Genomic DNA, 16,447 nt, shown 5'->3' on the forward strand with positions numbered 1-16,447 from the left:
CCTGCTAGGGCAGTATTTTGTGATGATTTGTTTTTCATCACCACCAACCAAATTTCATGAAAGAGGGGGTGAGCTCACTCACACCTGCATCCTGGGAGCACATGGGCCAGGAGGAGGTGTTCGATAAATGGGGTGAATTAAAGGGATGGCCACATCCCCTTCCTTTCTCAAAACTACCTGGGGATGCTGGAGTCCTCCAAAAACTAGAAGAAAGGAAAACGCAAGCGCCCCATGATCAATGACTGAGTAGCTTAAAATCAACCCATGAAGAGCTCAACCAGGGCATCAGGGGATGTAGCACCAGAGCCCTGAGCTGAATTGTTTGGTATACCAGATCCAGTTGGGTTTTAAAAGATTATTCCCCAAAGGATGGCAAAAAAACCCCACAAATAAGATCAAGGCTTCATATTCTTGGGGCGCCTGGGTGGCTCAGTTGTTAAGCATCTGCCTTCGGCTCAAGTCATGGTCCCAGGGTCCTGGGATCGAGCCCCGCATATCGGGCTCCCTGCTCAGTGGGAAGCCTGCTTCTCCCTCTCCCACTCCCCCTGCTTGTGTTCCTGCTCTCACTATCTCGTTCTCTGTGTCAAATAAATAAAAATAAAAATAAATCTTTAAAAAAAAAAAAAGGGCTTCATATTTCCCCCCCATTAAAGACACCCAGTTTTTGCTACTTTCTTTCCCTCACTGTGCAAAAATAAAAATAAAAAATAAAATTAAAAAATCCACAGATTCCAAGGGGTCAGATATAATTTTAAAAATTTAAGGAAGACCACAAAACGTGCTCAAGGAAGCGACATAAACACAGGCTAGCATTCCCAGTGAACTCAGGGCTGCTAAAACATGATACCAGGTATTATTAAAAAGAGCTTTAGGCTTTGCAGACAGGAGCTACATAACCTTGAACAAATGAGAACCCCTCAGACCCTCAACTTCCTCATCTGTAAAATGAGACATGTATTAATGTATTTTAAGAGGCTGTTATAAAAATAAGGCAAGAGGCGCCTGGGTGGCTCAGTTGGTTAAGCGACTGCCTTCGGCTCAGGTCATGATCCTGGAGTCCCAGGATCGAGTCCCGCATCGGGCTCCCTGCTCGGCAGGGAGTCTGCTTCTCCCTCTGACCCTCCCCCCTCTCATGTGCTCTCTCTCATTCTCTCTCTCTCAAATAAAAAAAAAAAAAATAAGGCAAACTGCAGGGCATGAGGGCACTTAGAAAGACCTCAGGCAAACTGCACTGGCTGTCCCACGTCTCTGCCAGTCCCCTCTGGTTCCCATCCCAATAGCACCAACGCTGCAACTGGGCCATGCTCCCTCATAGACACACATGCTGGCAAAGTCTGCCCCTTGCGCTCCAGGTAAATGTCTGAGGACAGCATTCGAAGCCTGCCCTCCCTGCTGGGGTCTTTGTCAAAGTGCATGCATACCCCTGTGGGACAGTGGTGGCCAGGCAAACAGCACAGCTCTACAGATCAAAACACTTCCTCAGTTTACCCTGATATTCTGATAAGGCTGTGGGGGGAGGAATGGAGTAAGAAAGTGTAGCTGGAAGGGAGAGGGAGAGAAAAAGACGGATGGAGAGAGCCACATGTCACAAACACAGACAGAGAATAGAATGCTAATGTCACTGCCTTCCCAGAGCAGGTGTTCTCACCTGGGGTGACTGTGGGGAGAGAGGAACGGCTGTGAGCACCTGGTGGGTGAGGGGCACAATACACAGGATGGCCCTCACAACAGAGAAAGATCCAGTCCCAAAGGTCAACAGTGCCGAGGGAGAAAGAAGCCCTGCCCCAGACCAAAGGGTTGTCCCCACTGTCCCCACCAGCCCTGGCACATGTGAAGGGACCCGGAAGCCTCTCTAAAATCCAAAATGAATCTGCCCCTGACATGCACACCACTGCCAGGAATTCAGTCCCCAGAGGCAGAGGCAGACAGGGGAACCTAAGGCAAAGGGCCTCTGCCACCAAGCTGCAGGTAAAGGAGAGAGAATGGGGGAAATGGGCTGGGGAAGATCTGAAAAGAGAGAAGGGAGGAAAATGTAAGGTGGGGTTTCCCAGACTACAAAACACAGACTCTCTGTACAGAAGCACACACTCGCACTCTGGCTGAGCTCAGGGGACGATCACCAGCACTCGAGTCCACACAAGGAGACTGGAAAAGGAAGAGCATCAAGAGCATGGATGCCAGGTCCTGGTCTGCTGCCCCAGAGCTCAGAGGAGCCGACCCAGGGAGCAGTGGCTTTGATTCGGGTTCTGGATCTGCACCACTGAGAACAGGACAATCCTGGCAACAAAATGTTACTGCAAGGAGAGCAGCAGATCCAGGGAGGTTATGGGGAGATGATCAGAAGAAATAAAGTAGTAAAAATTTTAAATAGTTTGAGAACATGTTTTATTACTTGTCCCCCTCCCCCCTTTTTTTTAAAGAAAGAAGAATGTAACAGAGAGAATACTTGCTCAGGATACCTTGCTCTTACCCCATTTTCTGGTTTTATCAAAAACTAAGAGTAATCCAGCAACTACCCCCCCAACTTCCAACAGCGTCAAAACTATAAGTACTGTAAGCAATGTCAATTTCTTAGTTGTGACAACTGTACCAAGGTTACTTAAGATGCTAACATCAGGAGAAGCCAAAGTGACAGAGATACAGGAATTCTCCGTGGTATCTTTATAGATAAAGAAAAAGTTTTTAAAAATCAAAAGACAAACCAAAGATGATGCTTTTCTGAACATAATCCCTGGCTTTCTTCTGAGCCTTGTGAAACCGCTACTGCACAACTACGTGGATGGCAAGCTCGGAAGGGCAGGTCCCCAGCAACAAGCCCAGGGAAGAAGACCGGTGGCCCTGACCGACCACCAAAGGCACATCAGATATCCACTTACTAAGTCTGACAAAAGAACACACCTGCCCCTCAGGGTTTGGAATTTTAAAAGATTCCATTTTGCAGGGCAAAGGGAGCTATTTTCCCATCACGATCTTGGTTAGTTAGGCTAGGAGGCTCTGAGACTAGCTCCTCTCTTACAGGTAGGAAATCTCAGGAAGAAGAAACACATGTGAAGCCCTCTACCAAGACGGACACGACATCCTCATCACCCAGGTACACTGCAGTCCTCGGAGGTCAATGCCCTTTGTTTATAACACAAGTCGATAGGCTTCTTCAGACAGCCTCACCCACTAACAGAAGTGTGAGAAGAGCCCGGCTGTTCCCTGCTCCACGACTGCCACGAAGCTCGTCCTGCACAGAGGGAGCCACCTCCACCTAGCCTCCAGCCCAGCAAAGAGAAACTCACCGAGAGCGCGCTACTCAGGAGTATTTCTCTTTTCCTATCACCCACGACACACGTCCAGTTGCAGATCTTCACAGTTTGCATGACACACTCCACACGCCAAAGCACCCACTGGAGACCACAGCCTGAGGGCCACGGGCAACTTACCATGTTTGGCACGTTGGTGACTGAAGCATTCTTGATGTCTGTAGGGAAGGGAGGCAAACTATTGACCATGCTCTGTTTGCTGGATAACTGGGGGTTTACTCCAGGGGCTCCCATTTGCTGCCCTCCAGTTTGACTAAAGGGTTGTCCGAATGGACTTGTGTTACCAGTCATTCCCATCTGAAACAGAAAGAGGCAACATGAACGGTCATGACACAATCACATACAAGAGGAAGGGCCTCAGAAATGCTCACTTTGACCCACTGAAGCAAAAATCATTACTTCTTGTGAAACCCTAATTATAAATTGAATGCTCATTCTCTAGGTTCCGTTTGGGTTACCAACAGAGCAACTTGCTCCAATGGCTGCACATAAAGGCAGAACACCAAGAAGCCTCTCCCGACAGCCCCGCCTACCTCCTTAACCATCATCCAAGAGCCAGTGCCTTTCCCCCCTCACCCCAGCCGTACTCCTCACCCTAACACCCCCATGCCCCGACAATGGCAGCAACACATTAAGAAAATCATCTGGAAAACGGAGCTTCCAGAATCACTGACAAAGGGGAGGTCCTTGAGTTTAATCCTGAACCACTCCCAAGTAACTACTTTCTTTCAAATTCCCCCATCAGATTGAAACTGTTTCCATTAGCTCAAAATAATAGTAGGCATGTTGACAAGGAAATGATATAACCTCTGGGATTCACTTTAAAATAATCCCAGGAGGCAAGGGGTTGTGGCAAGAGGGGCCTAGATGAAAAGTGACTGGCCATATGTTGCTAACTCCTTTTTTTAAGATTCTGTTTATTTATTTGACAGAGAGACACCGCGAAAGAGGGGGAGTGGGAGAGGGAGAAGCAGGCTTCCCACCGAGCAGGGAGCCCGATGCGGGACTCAATTCCAGGACCCTGGGATCATGACCTGAGCCGAAGGCAGACGCTTAACGACTGAGCCACCCAGGCGCCCCATGTTGCTAACTCCTAACCAGGTTGATAGGTGTGGGGAGGTTGTTATACTACCTTCTCTAATATCACAAGTTAGGGTTGAGGGCTCCATAAAGAAGTTATTTTTTTTTTTAAATTAGTGAAATAAAATAAAACATACAATAGCTAAAGGCAAGAACAGGAAGGAGGAGCACCCATCTATGCCTCCCTTCAGCTCCAGCCTGTACAGGAGTGAGCTCAGGAACCTTGCAGCAACACCCAGCCCGGCCCGCCACTCTGGAGGGATTGGTTTCTTTAGTCACCTGCCCCTCTTTTCCTCAAAGTTCTAATATCCTACCTATTGCCTGGTGCTCGCTCGACTTCTCTGGTGTCTCTGTGAGTTTGATGTTTGGAAAGTGGGAGGAAGGGTTCCCTAAGGGAGCATCTCCTAGGGAAGAGCGCTGCCTGCAATCAAGAAACCATGGCTCGGCTCTCCCGGCCAACCCCACACGGGGACCACTGCTGCCGGGCAACTTCCATTCACTCCTCCTATGGACCCTGATCTCACCTGTAAGATGAATGTCTTGAACAAGAAGAATTACATTATTTCTTGCAGCTCTAAGATTCTAGGTTGCAAACAAACCAATGCTCACCACAGCTGACCTTTCTCAGCTGCAATGTCCACATAAAAACACAAACTAGTATAACCAAGAAGATCTTGCTCCCGAGCATGTTCATATGTGCAGGTGGCATCTAGGCATGGCCCTTACTGCTGACATTTTCACCTTTTTGAAACTGAACACGTTCCAGTTGCCACTTTTACCCTACTTGCTTTCCTTGAGTAAATGGAAACAAATTTAAATTCAATCAAACTTCAAATTCAACCTGAGTAACTGAAACAAAAACAAATTCTTCTCAAAGCCCAGTAATTAGGCTTAACTTTCAGTTCAGATGATTTAACCCAAGCGACATGGTAGCTCTTAACATAACGGGCATTTTCTCAACGAGGTTCCTTCAGTTGTTATCTGAAACTGAAGAACTGAAGCAAGAACTTGTATTTTCAAAAAGCATTACCCCAAATTAACAAGAAAGAAGTAATTCTTTCTCTCAGAATTTCTGTTTCATTGAATAAAATCAAACCCTGTTCTTAGTGCCCCAAGAATTTGCAGAAAAAACATTCTTAGAATTTCTACTTCCTGGATTTCATTTAAAATTTCTTACTTAGGACACGTATGCTAGAAGGCATGTGCACCATTCACGCCTCCATGAACTCGCCCTGTCCTCGAGGTCAGCCAGGACTTCCTGAGTGCCTGCTGTGAACCATGCCCGGTTTTGAGCATGTGTAGATGCACATCTCCCACCTGTCATGGAGTGTACTCCTTAGAGCCACCAATCTGACAAACAAGAAAATGAATGTTGTTGTGGAAGTTTCTAGCATCAACAAACCAAAGTGGGTAGCAACTAGAGGGCAGGAAGAAGTAACTGTCCTCCTACTCACACCAACCATCCAAGGTCGTCACTCTTTGGTGCAGAGGGAAGTAAGTACCAAGAAGCCAATGAACTCCCAAAGGAGTTCTGTGAGTCTCAAAGTTCACCCAACCTGTTCTGAAAAACCTATTTCTAGAATTGTCTTGCCAGGGTGAAAATGAGGTGGGTAGGTGGTCTGGTTAGTTGGGTACTACTTGCCTGGTGAGCCTCTAGGCAAAGCACTTTCTAAGTGGCTGAACCAAATGTTTCAGAATGTTTGACGCACTCTGACAGATTTTCCTTTTTTAAAAAGATTTTATTTATTTTTTTGTCAGAGAGAGAAAGAAGAGCACAAGCAGAGGGAGCGGCAAAGGGAGAAGCAGACTCCCTGCTGAGCAAGGAGCCCGATGCAGGACTAGTTTCCAGGACCCTGGGATCATGACCTGAGCCAAAGGCAGATGCTTAACTGACTGAGCCACCCAGGCGTCCCACTCTGACAGATTTCTTGTCACTTTTTCTTCTTTTCTTCAATCAACAATGAAGGAAACTATCTCAAGGTGGTTTTGAACCTCACAGGGCAAGAACCAAGGTAAGGTCAAAGATCACAGATGGCAGGTAGGGAATGTCCAGCTCACGGGGGACTATACATTTAAAAAACGGGAAAATGCCATCCTTAGTCTATGACAACACACACCTCCAGAGATCAAGCACATTGAGTCCAGGCTACCTGCAGGAGGTCAGGCTCTGCTCCCTCGGCCCACAGCCTGCTCCAGGCTGACCTTAACCAGTCAGAGCAAACAGGAAAACCAATGGACAGTCCTGCAAAGGGCTGCAGCCACCCACCTCCCCCGTCGTAGACTGTCTTGACAGAACCTGGTAGAAATGAAGGCTACTCTCCAGTCCTCGCCTACAGTTTGGGGTAAGAGCTATTCACTTCTAAAGATTTGTAGATTTCTGAATTCCTGTTCTACATTTATTCTCCTTTGATCAGACTGAATACATATGGTCCAAGCCTAGGCTAACACACATTGTTGGCACCAACGTTCATAAGGAAGTAGTAAAATCAAAATGTCTATTTCCAATTAATAAACATCTACATATTTGTTCTAATTTCCCAAGTTACTTTATAACGAGTTTGTAAACTTGGCTTTATTTGCAACTGAAGTTTATCAGGATCTGGCTTAAGGCTGCTAGAGAATGACCGTGTAATCTTTTGAATAAAATTCAAAAGGCAGAACAGCAGAAATAGGCAACTGTTCAATTGATGGTGAAATTTATATAACGTATGAATAAATTAAAGCCTATGGAATTAATATTTATATTCTGCCTCATTCAGCAACAGTCCACACATGTTAACTCTATTCTTTCGGAGCTCCTTTAAGCACTGAATTCAAGTTCAATCTCAAGAAATGGGAAAAGTGGACAAGTTAAGTACCTAAAAAAAAGGCACGCTCTCCTATAATGAAATCTAAATTAAATAGGTCTACCACATTTTCCCATGAAAAAACATTCCTGTAACCAGGTGGATCACTCATTGGAAAACCTACTCATTCTGTCATCTGTGGCTCTCACTTCAACAAGAGAGTAAGACATGTAGATGGCAGTCCCTGTGCACAGGAAAGCACAAACTAGATAAGAAGGAGAGAAAATTACTAGTGCAGATCCAGAGGCCTACCTGCCCCCCCAACTACACAGGGAGGTGGATTACGTATTAGCCAAAGCAGGGCTCTAAAGCACGAGATCCGAAGAGAAATCTCTCTTTTGAGTTTAGTCCAAGAAACCTGAACAAGGGGCGCCTGGGTGGCGCAGTCTTTAAGCGTCTGCCTTCTGCTCAGGTCATGATCCCGGGGTCTTGGGATCGAGCCCCGAACCAGGCTCCCTGCTCCGCGGGAAGTCTGCTTCAGCCTCTGCCCCTCCCACCCACCTGGCTTGTGCTCTCTCGCTCTCAAAAAAGTAAATAAGTACTCTCAAAAGGTAAAAAAAAAGAAACTTGAACAATATCTGCACTAGCCTTTGTTACTGGAACAGACAGTGTCTGAAGTAAATTGTAGTAACAGTGCCTGGCCCATCAATCAAAACCTGAAGTTCTGAGCTGTCTGGCAAGTAGGTGAGTGACAGCCATCTACAGGAGGAGGACAGGACGGACGATGCTTCTCTTTCTACTGTGACAGATATGTACTACAGATATACTGTGCAAAGTATAAAACACTACATAAGTCTACGGCATTATCTGTCATAATACTACTTATGACAGTCCACCCTAAATCTGTCTTTGGCATAAACCAGGATAAGACTTGCCTTCCTGGAACATACATCTCCTCTGTGTTCTCGGGCCCTAGTACGTAGTGGGTGCTTATTCAGTATTTGGGGAAGGAACCAGATAAATGAGCCCTCTAAGAGACTACTGCATTACACAGCTGCTCAGAACAACAGAGACCCCAACATCAGCCCTGAAGGCAGATGCAACTGAGGAACTGGGGGCCAGTCACCACTGGCTGGAGGGGCACTGGTAAAGGCAGGAATGGTGTCCCTCCTATCTTCTAAATACCCATCACTACAGACAGGAGGACAGAGCAGACAGGCAGCCTGCTGGTCATGCTGAATTTCAGCACGACGAGACCATGCCCTTGGGAGCTGGTTTCACAGGAGGATGATAGCTCTGGGGGGCATCACAGTATACACAGGAGCCTAGCCCGGCTGTAAAGCAGATTCTCTGAGCTATATCCACTGGGCCAGCAAAGCCTTGGCTTTGGTGCAAGGCTCCAGGCCATACCCCCTCTCCCCCAGGCTTCCCACTGATGCAACAAAACACTGATCTATCGGCCTCAGTGGTCACCAGTGGCTGCCAACAACCTCCTCTGCTGACCTCAGCATGTGGGACAAATATTTTTATTTTCTACTTGTGTCAATGCAACTATCAACATATAGTACTGAAAAAACAAGCTCTAAGCTCCCCCCCAAAACAGCAAAATTCTCTCCACTACACTAATCCTAAGAATATCTTTACTGCTCACCTAATCAAATAAGGTAGTAAACTAAACATCAAAGAACTAACGGGGGGAGGGGTTGATTAAAGAAAAATTGCACTGACAGTAGAAATTTCCTCCCAAAATAGGTTTCTACAATAGTGGCAAGCCAAGTATCCATGTTCTTGCTCCCTGGTATCCCCTAAAGGTTAAGGATGCCTGCCCTGGGGGAAGGAAACTCCTCACTGTCTGTCCCTCTCCATTCTCAGGGAAGGGAAAGCTCTCCCCCAATCTCACACCCCTGCTACACACGGGCCTTTTCCAGTAGACAGTCTCCTGTCCAAAGACGTCAACCACTCATGTAAACCACCACCCTCACAAATGAACTCTCCTCAATTTTCATCTCCAAACATCCTCTTTTCAACATACCGTCTCAGGAAGCATCAGATCATAACCACTTATGAGCTAAAAGCCTGAGAGAGACGATGCCGTGTGACCAGCTAATATCTGGAACAGGACAGAAGGCAGAGGCTGAACAGGACCAGCAGAAAGATGCTTCCACTGCATGATTTTACTTAAGAGTCAGCCAGGCCTTCAGAAATGTTTTAAGTGGCAACAAATGTGGAGTTTGATGTGGTTTCGATGAGACCACTAAACACATTCTTTTTCAAAAGATGCATTCTTCAGCAGTTTTCCTCGCACCTTACATACACTTAAAACCACACTACACAGCACGGCAATCAGAGGAAGTACTGCTCTGGAGGGGCGTTACTGATGCTCGTCAGAAAACGCACAGAAAGGAAGCAGAGTATGACCTCAGAAGGGACACCTGGGCAGGTTAGAATTTTCAAGTGTGAGGGCTTCAAAGTATATCTGGTTTGTGGATGAGGACAGGGGGGCCCAGAAAGCTGAGGAAGACAGCAAATCAGATGGAGAACTGACCCTGGCACTCCCCACCGCCTCTGTGCTTAAGCAGAACCGTGTCTCCCCCAGCTACACCTGGCCTGGTGCATGCATGGCACGTGATACTGCTGGACAAGAAGGCTCAGTCCACAAGGACCAGCGGCATGGGCAACAAAGCCAGCCCAAAACAAATTAAAGTTTTACTGGAACACAGATACAAACAGGATTTCATTCAGACAAGCAGCAAGCTGTAGCTAAGTGTACGGACTCTGGGGATAGTTACCTGGTCTGAGGGGAGCTCTTTGCTACGGGTGAGCTGTGTGATCTTGGGCAATTTACTTACACCTCTCTGTTCCCTGGTTGTATTGTCTCTAAAACAGACATAACAGCACCTCCTCTTAGAGATGAGAGACGATTACACAAACCCATAGATGTAAAATATCAGGAGGAGGTCGTACTATTGGTGCTGGCTAGGATGCTGCTATCACTTGGTGTGGGGAGGAATGGTTTCACATTAGATAGGATTTCTTTCAGAAATATGCTTAGGGTAATAACAAAATAAGCGAATGTTTTTCAGAGAATGTGTGATGGTGGGGAGTGATTCAGACAGAATCAGAGGGAGAGGCCAGCTGGAGACACTGGCATTGGATTATGAGACATTTTCAGAGAAACATGAAATAAACTTGTGACAAACCCCATCCCGTGCATTTACCAGTTGTAGCAATACTTATAATGGCCAACTGTTTTCAAGCTGTCCTAGCAAACCACAAACATTTCCAGTTCTCACTTCAGACTGTTTTCCAGCCTTAAAAACCATACTCAGAATGTTCATTTCAATCTTAATATATACCATAAGCAATAACAATGTAACACCAGCACAACCCAGGCCTAAACTTCCTGGGCTGGAATTTAAACCAGAACATGGAGGAATAGGCCTACAAAGAAAAGAAACTGAGGGGATTCCCGCCTGTAAGTTGGCCGTGACACAGCACCAAGTGCTCCATCCTGATGTGGCTTCAACCCGGCCCAACATGTTCACTGGCCTGAAGGGTCCAGCCTGTTCCTTCACTTGCTGGCAAACATGTGAAGCCACAGATTCACACAGGGTGTGTAAAGACAATGCAATTTCATACACCATGGGCAAAAATCTGCCAAATAACTTAAGAGCCAGAAGTATTCTTTCTTTTCAATGACATAAAGAACCAGAACTAACCCAGAGTATGGCCATATCACTTGTAAAGCCAAAAGCATTTTCTCTTGGCAAGCTACCATGGTTGGGAGAAAGCCAAGAAAAGCAGTTTTCATGGAAAGACATGGTCGCATTCAGTTGTCTGCTATCACCCGCTTGCTCTTGGAATCCTTCCAGTACCTCAACTTGGCAAATAAAGAGTAAGGAGAAATATGCAACAGATCGCAATGCCAAAGCCATGGCCTGGCCTGTGCAGAGTCACCTGGAGCAAGGGAACCGGGCACAGGAGCGGCCCGGCCCACCTCATTGGACTCCACTCTTACAATGTGGCCAACTTGGAAATTATTCAGGGAAATCTATAGCCCCTGAGTCTGGACACTTCCCTTAGACCAATAAATCACAACTGGAAGATCGGTAAGAGTATTTAGTGATGCTCGTGGTATTTCACTTGTATGATGTATGACCAGAATGTGACTTAGAAACAACAATGGACGCTGCTAAAAGGAAGGTGATGGGACAGCAAATCACTGCTAAGGCTTCAGGCCTGGGGCCTCATCTGTATTCACCCAGAATTCACTCTAGAACCTTCTAGCAACACAACTAGTACCTTAGCAGAGTTGGAGCTACCTCGGCATGTCACAGCAGTTAGATACACCAGCTCTCTGTACCGTGGCCCTTGACAGCTCACTGGCAAATGCAATAGGCCAAGGTCAGTGGGACACTGTCTGACATCGTGGTTCTACACTCATCAGCTGTGTGACAAACCTCTTGCCCCCTCTAAGTTCTCCTCGGCTGTAAAACATGAAGCACTCAGATGACCACTAGGTGATCTTTAAAGTTCCTTCTGAGCCTAAATCTGATGACTTTTTTGTTTGAAACAATCAGTGCTTGAATCGCATGAGGTCCACACTCCTGGAAGGCCCAGCTACTCACAGTGGGTGTCAACCGGAGACTCGGAGTTGAGCCAAGTGCCAGGCCCTGGGGCAGGAGGACCTCCCAGGGTAATGCTCCTGTGGGGATCCCATGGAGTGGCCAGCGGCCTGTCCCAGAACACTGGGGATCTCCCTGCCACCCACAATGCACAGGTCCCAGGCTTTCCACAGCTCTGCACCCTCCAACACCATCCCAGAGTAGGTCACAGGCACAATAGTTGCAGGTGAGGGCAATGAAACTACAATCAAGTCCTTCCCCCAATTCTTCCAAGTCCAAATATCTTCCTAGGTAGAAAAGCATCCTCATTAGGATTGAGTACTCCTTGCAAGCAAAGTAAAGCCCAGCATTAGCCCACAGCAACCACGGAGAGAGAAGAGAAAGGAGAATAAGATGATAAAAGAGTAAGAGAGAAAAGGGAAAAAAAGGAAAGCATTTTATTTTACAAAGAGTGAATCTTGATGAAGATGAATTTTAATTTACACTGCAGCTCAGCTGTGGCACAATGTAACAGAGATCCAGGCTTTCAGTAATATACTCCATGACGCAAGCCTTTAGCCCAAGCCCTCTGCAGGGAGCGCACGCCTGTTAGGCTGAGGAGTACTCTCACACAGGCATTTACAGTCCCCTCGAAAAGCGAGGAAACAGCGCAGATGGAGCACAGAGGAACAAGGCAATGTCCACATGGGGAAGGACAGGTAAAGGTGGGACTGAACATGCAAAGAAAGCTTTGGGGAAGTGAGCCCATGATTATTATATCAGAGGAGAAAGAAAGCTGAAGAAAATTCAGAAAATTATGTTCCTCTTCTACCTTGGGGCAGGAAAACGGAGTAAGTTCTTCAAACAGGCAGGGTGGAGGGCGAGCCCCAGGAGGCAAGCACGAGGACACAAACCTGGGGCTTCCTGTGGCCTCCTCCTATCCAGCTTCTTGGGCCTCAGCCACAAGACGACATGAGGGGATAAAGTAAGGTGCTGCCCAGCTTATGGAATGCCATAAACCTCAAACCATGAAACACACTCCACTACTACTCTACTACAGGACTGTTTCACACACACGTAACTCTACTTCCAACCAAACACTGAGTTCTGAAAATGCTAATGAAATATGAATGTGTGCAGTCCTCCCCATTGGTGATTCTGGTGAGGAGGTGGAGCAGGGCTTTTGAGGACGCCCAGAGTCACCTTGGCGCGCCACACTCTGCACCGTGGTCACAAATGAGGTGTGGGAAAGCACTTGGGAAAGCGTGAAGTTGATAGAAGGCAGCGGTGGCACTCCAAGTAAAACTCTTCTTTTACTATGAAAACTCATTACTGATGAAGGGAAAATGTTCCCTGCACATTAATTTGTAACAAAAGAATACAAAACATATAATCCCTATAATTAACAGATGTGCCTGCATACACACAGCAAAGAGAACACGTTTTCTTTCTTTTCTTTTCTTTTTTTTTAATGAGCTCTATGTCCAACAAGGGGCTCGAACTCACAACCCTGAGGATCAGGAGTCTTAGGCTCTACCAAATGAGCCAGCCAGGCGCCCCGAACACCAACATATTTAATAGTGGTGACTCTAGAGGGTTTACAAGCGATTTTTAAAAAAATTTTATTTATTTATTAGAGAGAGAGAGAGAGAGAAAGCACAAGCAGCGGGAGTGGCAGGCAGAGGGAGAAGCAGACTCCTCGCTGAGCAAGGAGCCCGATGCAGGACTCGATCCCAGGACTCTGGGATCATGACCTGAGCCGAAGGCAGATGCTTAACCGACTGAGCCACCCAGGCATCCCTACAAGTGATTTTTAAAAGTTTTCTTCTAAATATTTTCTGTATTATTCAAATCCTCTACACAAGGCATTATTTTATAAGGAGAAAAGTTGTTTTTTAAAGCTATCCTCTACTCAAACATCCTGACTACCTATAGGGATAAGACGACCCCTGTTTGGCTGCACATCCGTATTTGAAATATTAATTTAAGCTGTCAACAGACACTGGTAAAACTAGGTAGATCAAACTGATTATGACTGCCAGAGATTACTCTTGGGTCGTAATTTAATCAAATTCACCCTGGTTATAACATGGCTATAAGTTGTCGCACTCTGCTCTAATGGATTATAGATGTGGCCAGAAAAAGCCTGAACAAGGCTTAGCCACTCAGCCATGTCCTACCACTCTCTGCAAAGAAGGCTGAAGAAGGGAAAAGAGAAGCAAATACAGTCAAGCCAATCAGGATATAAAAGGTGGCACACTGCTCTACTGGCTTATGTTTATCAACTTGGAAACTGCACAGTAGATTCCTGGTACAACAAAGGCACAGTTACCCTGTTACCCGTACTCTGGTTTGTAATTCAGGCCATTAGGATACCGTTCCACTCGAACCTATGTGGTACCTGAGCTCTGGAGAACAACAGGCAGGAGACTGGATCATGCGGGATTTACCCGAATGTCTCTGGCTCCCAGGTTTAGACAGGAAAGTGCATTTTAAGTGGAAAGTACCTATTTAAGGAGGAGGGGACAGCACCTATCCTGTCTGCCCACCTGCCTCCTACCTCCGAGCTCTGAGCAGTGACGCTCTGATCTTTGGGACAGCGGTATCTGAAAGGCTACAGCAATATGCATGTTTACTGACCATGTAAGCATCTTCCAGGAGGGAGACACTCTGGGACAGTGGAGGTGCACAGCATGCAAGGCCATGCCCTCCCAGGCCCAAGGAGAGACACAAGCTCCAAGGAAACCAGATGTGTGAGGTGAGCAGCTAGCACGGACATGGAACACTAAGTGCAGTCTGAAGAGGGCAACGGGGTCCTGGCCCAGGGACCAAATGGCTCAAGAGGTCACACCTGAGCTGCACTAAACAGTAACAGTGATAGCCAACTTTGGGAGCTACTGTTCTGCATCATCACCATGCACGAGGGCACAGGAAGACCGGTCAGGAAGGGGTCTGAGTATCCACTAGGCCTAGAGAAGTTTTCATTCTTGCAGTTTCAAAGTCTACCTCTACTCACATATCCCCAACAATAGGACTATGTGACCAGCCATCTGGCTGGGAGTTAACTGACAGGTCTAAGGTATTAATTAAAATGAGCACCAAGACTGGAAAGAGCAGGAGTAAGCTGGTTATTAATGCTGATGATCACTCATCAAAGCTAAGCACTGTCTCAGAAGAGCATCATTCGCAACACCGCCAGCCAGGGAAGAAAAGGTGCTGTGATCCATCCCTCCAATCAGATCCTGACAGACTCAATCTGGAGTCACAGCCACCTCCACACACCTTTCCTTCAACGAACCCACACGTAGCAAAAGCACACCTAGGCACAGCCACACCCTGACAACTTTCAGTACAAATGCCAAGCGGGCCAGCGCCTCCCATTCCACAGTAAATCTCCAAACAAAATGTGCCACGTTTTCAGGAGAGAAAGGATGCCCTGTTACCTCCCCTTGGTCTGTCCCTTATCTCTGTGCCCCGTCAGTCTGGCTGCTCCCTGCTGAGACCACACACCCTTGCAAGCCAAGCACACGGGGCTGCTCGGACTTCCTGTTTCCAACTTACATGGGATAGCACATAGGAAGATGATCGGGAAACCACAAAGCACTGTGCAATCTGGAGGTGGCTTTAAGGTCTCTTTCCAAAACTACAGCACAGAAAATCTCTAACATCTGAAAGGATTTTCTACAGTGAATACATTTTCTATAATACTGAAAAAGAGACAGGCATGTACCCTAATTGTAACAATTTACAAAGTCAGTAATTCCAAAACTGTATTTGAAACTGACATTTCCTAGTATTACCTATTTATTGTCCTATTCTAGGATTTAAGATGGCTTGTTTTCCAGTTCTTTCTTCATATACTTGGCAGAAAAACATGAAATGAATAATATGGCTCATTACTGAGGGCATCAAGTTTCCACTTAGTAGATAACAAAGCAACCACTGCAATGAGGTTACCTCAGATTACACACCATTTTCAAAAGCCACAAACCAAAGTGCCATATTCTCATCCTAAAATTCATAATAATATGCACAGGTGTACATATATAGAACTATGGCCTTGGAATTATAATCCACTGATAATTATTTACCTCTTCTGAATAGATAGTGTCACCAACATTCAATTTAGAGCTCTGATGAGGTGCTGTTTAAAGAGCTCTGGACACTTGCGTAGTTAGAACATTCAGGAAAGGTGCACACTCCTCAGCAGACACCTGGCCTGTGAAAGGGACTCTTTGCCTACACAGAATGCATTTTATCAAGCACATCAAAGATGATCAAGGATGCTTGGGGGAAAACTCCATTTGTTTATTTTTTATTTATTTTTTTTTTAAGATTTTATTTATTTATTTGAGAGAGAAAATGAGAGAGAGAGAGAGCACATGAGAGGGGGGAGGGTCAGAAGGAGAAGCAGACTCCCCGCCGAGCAGGGAGCCCGATGCGGGACTCGATCCGGGGACTCCAGGATCATGACCTGAGCCGAAGGCAGTCGCTTAACCAACTGAGCCACCCAGGCGCCCAAAAACTCCATTTGTAATTGAGTACATTCTTTTCCCCTCCCTGCCTGCCAATTTTGTAATCTGCCTTTAATTGTTTTATATTGGAAGTAGAATTAACATACAATGTTACATTAGTTGCAGGTGTACAACATATTGATTCAACGATTCTA

At 46.3% G+C, this 16,447-nt stretch overlaps 1 protein-coding gene across 5 annotated transcripts in view; it reads right to left on the reverse strand.

Annotated features, from left to right (window-relative positions):
* CREBBP (CREB binding protein) overlaps positions 1-16,447 on the reverse strand; it is a 125,573-nt gene that overhangs the window by 66,371 nt on the left and 42,755 nt on the right. For all 5 annotated transcript variants that reach the window (XM_035022131.1, XM_035022130.1, XM_035022129.1 and 2 more), the window contains exon 3: positions 3,429-3,605. In XM_035022131.1, the coding sequence (XP_034878022.1) occupies positions 3,429-3,605 (177 nt within the window). The remainder of the gene's footprint in view (positions 1-3,428; positions 3,606-16,447) is intronic.

This window comes from Mirounga leonina, unplaced genomic scaffold (assembly GCF_011800145.1).
Source record: "Mirounga leonina isolate KUSES-001 unplaced genomic scaffold, KU_Mleo_1.0 Mir_175, whole genome shotgun sequence".
Lineage (NCBI taxonomy): Eukaryota > Metazoa > Chordata > Mammalia > Carnivora > Phocidae > Mirounga > Mirounga leonina.